Raw genomic sequence first — 7,942 nt, forward strand, 5'->3', positions numbered from 1 at the left:
CAAATCCTCCTTTGTTCTACCCTCGGATGTTGGTAGAGTGATTTATTTTGCCTCACTTATGGGGATCAAGATCATGACCAGATGTTTCCTTCGTGTGTCCCTTGTCATCACCTGACTAAAATGTCCTCAATGTAATATATATGGCATAGTAGGAGTTCTCAGTGACCCTTGCTCTTGGGTGAAAGAATAACGAGATTCACTTGTTGTCCATTGGTTCTACTTGCCCTGTGATTCACAGTTATCTTGGCAGTATACATTTCAGCTTCAGAATGCTCAACATTGCCCCATGATCCAATCATTTCACCATTCGGTGCCCACTGTTTTTCTGCTGGCAAACATGATCTACCAATGACAACTCCAGTTTTTCGTCATTGTTCTTGGGCAACTTTGACTAGAGCTATGATTGGATTAACCTGGCCTGATATAAATCTGGGGGTCCTGTGCAGACTGCCCCATCTAGTGATAGACTCACCAGATGCCACATCACTGTGATGATTCTTGGTCATGTGTGTTTCCCTTGCACTGAGGTCAATACTAGTGGGAAGAGTACAAACAGACATTTAGGTTGTGTCTTCTCGAGTTGTTGGTTCTAGCGAGAATGAGTCATGGATCTTCATAGCATCAGCAAAAGTCCTACATCTAAAAGAGGACTTCTCCCCGACCTGACAATTCTCTTGGACAACTATCTCCCCTCAGTGGCAGACTCTTTCTTTTGATTATAAGTCTTTCTAATAATGGAAAACGCCACTTCCTTAACCATAAAGTTTTTAAAACTTATATCATACAAGAAGAGGAATAAAGGGCAGCACACCTCTCAGCATAAAGAGTATGATAATCTCTGGTCTCATGACATCAAATTTTTTCCTTGTCAATCATTTTGTGGTATATTGAGGTAAAACTGAGTTAACCCTCAAATAACAAGATTTAACATTAAATACATGTATAAATATTGATTTTGTTTTGCGTTTAGATTTGACTTAAAGATCCTCCTTGAAGTTAATAACTACGAGGAATGTGCATAAAAACATCTGCAGGCAAACAAAACATGATTTTCGTATTACTTTTTAAAGTTACATCTGATTTGTTAAATCTACAAAAAAACTTATTTATTTTGTAATTAACATTATTTAACAGTTCTATTTTACCTGAAATTAAAACATTTGCATTAAAAATTTACATTTAGTTCTTATGAATATTTACACTATTAAATTATATATTTTTGTTCTTCTTCATACATTGTTCAGTTCATCATGACTAAGTAAACGACATATATTTTGGCTGATGCAACCAATCCTGCAGACCTCGTTACAGGACCTGTGCTATTTTGTAGTTTTACATCTGCTGAGATTTGGGAGTGAAATAATTTAATAAGTCGTCGTAATTTTTAAAATATTGTGTTAAGTTGTACCAATTTAATTATTATATTCGTCTGTTTTGAATTATTGGGTACAACTTACAGTTATATAAACAACATAATTTTTATCGCTCTTTACAATAAACGAAGCTGTTAGTAATACTAGTGTTAAGTGTTACTGTAATTGTAAACTTAAAGTGTAAGTGTTAGAAAACGGCGTAAAACTTTTATTATAACATTGATTGAATTAAAAACTGAAGATTACTAAATAAATAGTAGGTCTCAGGAGTAAGTAGTAAGTTTGGGCAATTAAAAATTCTACTACTTTTGAAGAAACGATTACAAAGCCTGAGTAAGTGAGTTGAAACTTGAAATATGGCAGATGATGAAGCAGTAAGTAACTATTAATATTATTATAGTATCAAAACTAGTAATAGTATACTAATAGTAATAGTATTACTGGTACTAGTAGCAGTGTAAGTTGTAATCCTTAGACCATAGAACATTAGAAGGCTTAGCAGTAATGACCAATGAAATTATTTTTATGATCTTTATCTCATAGCTATAACTTAGTTATTGCACAAAACAAAGAATCACCTAACAAGTAATAACAATTAAAGTGAAATTATGCCATATATATTTTTTACATTGAAATTAATAATTTTCTTTAACACTGGGCCCTTAATCTATGGATGGGTCCATAGATTTACCCCAAAACACCTAAAAAGCCAAAAAATGTTTATGAGTATGACTGACAGTGACAGTTGTGATCCTTTGCACTGCCAATATACTTTTATAAAAACTATTTAGCTTATGTTTTGGGGTAAACCTGTGGAGTGTGTCTGAAGTATGTAGTGAGATTATCCATGGCATTAGGCCCAGGAGCACTCCAAAAAACTGAAGTTTTCTTTGTTCACATTTATACATGAGTATCTATTTTTGACTCAAACAAAAAATAAATTTTCATTTTAATTTTATATTTTCAACTGAGTTTGGAAACAATCAGTCTGTACACATTAAATAAAATAGTTTTACATTTTATATAAGTTCCATTATGTAGATTAAATTTAAATGATGTTGGTTTTGAGAATGTGTGGCCCCAGTGTGACATGTTTGATTTTGTGCTTGGTTGCTTAGCATTTGTTTCATTGTTTCAGCTCATTGATTTTCATATAGATGAGTTTTATTATGAATTTGATCATTGATAAAGGTCATAATTTATAAAGTATATTTTAGGCCTGGGGGGTCCATGTTTGGTTAATCTAGCACTGCTGAAGCATGAAAATTAAAGTTTGAAATGTGTGTTTCTTATTTATATATTGGATAAATTAAGTATTACTGATCTACCCGGATCTTTATAACCTTTTTACATTCTCAGAAAGCATTTGGCTAAACATTTTCAAATATGCCCTTAACCATTATTCCATCAGAAGCTTTCATATAATAATGAAGGGTTGTCAGCTTCACTGTAGTAATAGAACAGAAACTTGAACCTTCACCCTATTACTACATCAGGGGTTTCATTAAATGCTGTGTGCCAGGTAAAACACCAGCCTGATATGGCTAATTACAAGCTTGTATACTCAGATACTTTCTTTTTTAATATTCTCTTTATTCCAGCATTTTTATTCTGGGAATTTGGTACCAGAATCACTCTTAACTGCAAGATTTTTGAGTGTCTCTTCACCTCAAAGTTATTTTGAAATCATTCTAAGCCAATTTTTAACATGCTCAAGCATACCAGAAATGGGGAAAGTATAATATATGGCATTCTATTATGTAGTCTCATCATATGGTCAGTAGTATGTGCACAGTGCCCATTTTCTGCTCATCCATGTGTAATGAAAGGTGATTGTACTGATACTGATAAGTCAGTAAATTGTACCTTGTACAAAAGAAAGAACATTTTTCCAGTTTACTGACTAATTTCTTCTACTTGAGAAGCATCATCAGTAACTGAAGGAACAAAATCACATTATTTTGCAAAAGGTGTTAGAAAACACTTCTAGTGCAATTAATATAAATCCATACATTTATTACTTTTTCATGCTGTAATTTGTTTACGGAGTTTGGAAACATAAGCTTGATATGGAGATTTGTAACATTAAGATTGTATTTGAAATCTTAATTTTATAACTATTTTTAATCTGGCAAAATTTATATTACTTTAAGATTTTTGACCCTACTATGAAAAAGAAGAAGAAAAAGAAGAGGACTCCTTTTGATCTTGGTAGTGGAATTGATGATGGCCCTACAACAGTTGATAATACTCCTGTTGAATTAAAGGTTGAAAATGGAGTTGAAAAAGAAGATCCAGACAAAGAAAACAAGGATAATGAAGATAGAGAAAATAAAGATGATGGTATGATATCTTCTTCTACTCCATATGTTTATTTCATTAACTATAAAATACTATGTTAAAATTAAAACTTATTTTTGCCTGTACAAAGAAACGTACTTTAAATGTTAATAAATTACTGACTAAATTACCCTGTTTTTCTACATGTACAGAAGTTTAACTGAATTGTTTAAACAGTGTTCTTGCAGAGGACACCTGTTCTACAACATTGTATATGAGGTCAGTGCTGCCTGTACTAGATAATTCTGTTTGCTGGTTCATGTGTAAGTGGATTGCAGCCAGTAGTATTTTGGGTTATTATGTCTTCACAGAGAGACATACTGTTTGTCTTTCTTCTTCATCCAAACATTTTCCAATCGCCTGCCATACTTTCATTTTTTGGAAGACTGACTTGAAACTTGATAGGGTTATACCTTGGTCCAATGTGTTCAGACTCCTTTCTCCTTTTTTTATTTAGGCCTTTTTAATCTTATTGAGATGGGTAGGGGTCAGAGGGCATGTCATCACATTTGTAGATTTACATTTAACATTTTATTTAGCTATTATTTTACAAATGTTTGTCAATAATTTTGGCATCAAGTTGTAGATTATAATTCAAATTTTAGTATTATACATTAGTTAGTTTCTTAATTTGAAAGTAAATATTTAAAAACAAAAATGTCTAAGTATCAATTTCTGTGTGTCGTTGTGCGTGGCCTTCTAGGTTTGGTCAAATTTTATTTTATGATGCCCACAATAAAATTTTTATAGTTTCGTACGAATTAGAATCTCAAATTTCCAATATTGGCAAGCTAGAATATAAAATAAGAACCTCCTACTTTTTCTATTTACTGAGATATGATATTTGGCGAACCCACCATATTGGCTCTGCCCACCACTTCATCATTTGAGAAGATTTGTTTATCTATGCCTACCTTTATATACCAGTAACTTTATAACCAATCCAAAGCTATATGTTTTTTCAACATAATTCTGTCACTCTTCCTAAGTTATTTATGAGAGGAAAGCTCTTATATCAATGGAAGGTTTGAAGTATTGCTATCAAGGCTATTTTGTGAATAGTTATTATATTTTTTTAGACAAATACAATTTAGTTAGGAAACCTGATAAATAACAGTGTATTTTTGGGGTATCGGTATAATTCATAATTTTTTGTATTTCAAAATGCTTATATAAAGTCTACAAAATTTATTATTTTTCCATCTCCACAAGCCCCCCAGTAGCACAGCGGTATGTCTCCGGACTTACAACGCTAGAAACCGGGTTTCAATACCCGTGGTGGGCAGAGCACAGATAGCCTTTGTGTAGCTTTGTGCATAATTAAAAACAAACAAACAAACCATCTCCACATGTGAATTTGGATGAGGCTTAGCAAGTACAGTTCATGCGTGCAAACAAGGACTTCATAGCATCATAAGTAATAGAGATTATTGTTTTCCGAATATTTTGTATTTACTGTTCTATGTTTGAAGAAAAACATCGTTTGTCAGTCCATTTTACAGCTGGTAAAGTTCCACATCTTAAAAAACGTGCTTCTCCCTTGGTTAAGTTTATAACTGCCAGTTCCTGTGGGAAATACAATCTGTCTTTCCTACATGTCTTACGAGCATAGGTTCCAACAGACAATAATTTGTCAAATAAATGAGGGGAAGTGTAAAAATTGTCCATGAAAACCCAGTGTCCTAGTCTGTTGTACTTGTCCATCAGTTCCATCACAATGTTGTCTGCAAGACCCCTAGCTGGCATTTGTCCCTTTTTGCATGTGTAGATTTAAAGTTTAAGACAGTATCCACTTCTGCCAGGACCCTCAACTTTATACCCCACTTGATAGGTTTCTTGGATATGTACTGAAGGCAACCAACTCCACATTTTGTGCCTAACATTTGCTCATCTCTAGATAGTTCTCTGTTAGGAGAATAGTGAGAAACAAAGGTCTACTACAGGTCTTACTTTGAAAAGTTTATCATAGTTAGGATCAGTTTTAGGTAAAGCATTAGAATTGTTATTGAAATGTAAGTTTCTATGAATAGCAAAAAACCTGTCCCTAGATAAGATATTAGTAAACCCAGGAGTATGAAAAAGAGGATAAGAAGACTAGTAGTCAGAAAGAGAAGGAAGAGGCTTGAGACCCATAGCTATAGCGAGACCAAAGTAGGCTAAAATTCAATATTAACATTAGTCCATTTCACTTTCGTTGTCTCTAGCATACCTATTTGTCTCATTGATGATAAATTGTATAATTTCTTACGTGAAATAAAAGTTTTAAAAAATCAACAGAATATAGCAGAGGCAACCTGACGGTAAACAGGTTCACCTCTGATAAACGTAGATTGCTTGTTTACTTCTTCAACAATTTCTCTCCACCTCCATGTATTGAAAAAAAGAGAGGCCTTTCCTGCTCGGAAGAAACAGCTCCAGTAAAGGCTCTAGCTCTTACCCCTCCCTCTTCTCCCTGGCCTGACTCTTTTTGGTGATGAAAGCTCTTCAGGACCATCTTCCCTTAGTGAACTTGCACCAGCTACATCTTGATCTGTTCACAAGACAGTATCAAGAAGAGCTGGTTTCATATTTTTTGGCCATTGACTATTATGAATAACTTCTGTCAGAGGCATTACAAGAGAAGAATCAACTTCAGATGCCTCTGGCAGGCCTCTTTTATCAGAAGAAAATGAAATATTAAGGAGGAACTAAATTTCCTCCTGTGTCAGGACCTTCTTCCTCAGTTTTTTTGCTTTTTCTTAAAGTTTCTGTTCTGTTTGATATGGTAACATGAGCTGCATGTGTGCCGTGTCATTTTCAACTGGCATTGGGGTATTTTTAGTCAGACACTGTTCAAAGGTCAATAAAACGTAAATTAATATATATATAAATAGATTTATATGGTTATGAGATTTGAGCTATTTAGAATAACATTTGTGGTTTCCTGTTACAATTTGCAATTATTCTAGAAGAAAAAAAAGTAATTTAAATTTATTTCCTCACTTTTATGAAGGTTACGAGATTGGTCATATCAATCAACACCATATAGTGTTAGTATTGATAAAATAACACATTAAATATAAGTTTTATGCAAAAACATTTGATTATCTAGAAGGATACAGAGATTATGCAAATGAAACTTCACAACTTTCAGATAAAGAAAAGTATTTTTAATCTTGAAATCAAAATTACTTTGCATGTTGGATAGTCAACATTCTGAAAGAAAAAAATTTCACAAGAAAATCTTTAATTAAAAAATCTTAATATTTAATTTTAAAACCTGATATTTTGTGTGTATGAAGACCTTGTAATGATTACCAATAACCTCTGAAAGTTTGTGAAGATACATTTACATTATCAAAAATTATAGTATAATTATTTTCAATGATACTTTCGTGGTCACGAGCTAGGTGGATTCAACCCAGCTCATAATGGAAGGCCATGGGTCAAAGGCCATGTCATTGCATTTGTTGACTCGCATTCAAAATTTTATTGAATTACTGTTTTATGAATTTATATCAATAAATTTGGTATCAAACTCAAACTGTAGATTGTAATTCAAATTTTAGTATTATACATTATTTGATCACTTAATTTCAAAATAAATATAAAAAAGCACACCTAAACATAGATTTTTGTGTGTTGTGATATGTTGAATGCAATATTGATTCAAATTAGATGTTTATGATGTCAAAATACAAAGTCTGTAGTTTCATACAAATTAGGAACTCAAATTACCAATATTAATAATCTAGAGTATAAAATAAGAACCTCATATCTTTTCTATTCTCTGAGATATCGTTCATGTCCTGAATCGAACACGGTGGCCCCGCTCACACGTGAATAACCAAACAAAAGCTCAGAATGTCCCCCTAGTGGCTTTCTCAGCCATTTTCAAGTATTGCTACATCATCTCATTTATTCAATACAAATCTTCATGCTAGTACGGTGAGTCTTTAGTCTGCTCCAAATTTCATATTTTTTCAGACTCAAATACACCTTAATTACTAAACTTGATAAATTATGGTAGAATTCTATGATATCGATATAGTAATTTATGGTTATTTGAAATGTATATGTAAAACCTAAATAAAAATATTTCTTTTTGCATCCTCCATGTACAAAATTTTATAAGGCTTAGCGACCTACAACAAGCAGCAAACAAGTATGAAGGTTATAATTGAAGAGATTATTGTTTGTTTTACTTCTTTATTTACTGTTCTATGTTTAAGAAAAATAAATTTAAGAAC

The 7,942-nt window shown here is 32.5% G+C and overlaps 1 protein-coding gene across 1 annotated transcript in view; it reads left to right on the forward strand.

Moving 5' to 3' along the window:
- Positions 1 to 1,278: 1,278 nt before the first annotated feature.
- Positions 1,279 to 7,942, forward strand: part of LOC106463100 (eukaryotic translation initiation factor 2 subunit 2-like) — a 26,594-nt gene continuing 19,930 nt past the window's right edge. Inside the window, exons 1-2 of the mRNA XM_013923070.2 lie at positions 1,279 to 1,747; positions 3,527 to 3,716. Coding sequence (XP_013778524.1) covers positions 1,730 to 1,747; positions 3,527 to 3,716 — 208 coding nt within the window. The 5' untranslated portion in view covers positions 1,279 to 1,729. The remainder of the gene's footprint in view (positions 1,748 to 3,526; positions 3,717 to 7,942) is intronic.

Source organism: Limulus polyphemus, unplaced genomic scaffold (genome assembly GCF_000517525.1).
Source record: "Limulus polyphemus unplaced genomic scaffold, Limulus_polyphemus-2.1.2 Scaffold1324, whole genome shotgun sequence".
Lineage (NCBI taxonomy): Eukaryota > Metazoa > Arthropoda > Merostomata > Xiphosura > Limulidae > Limulus > Limulus polyphemus.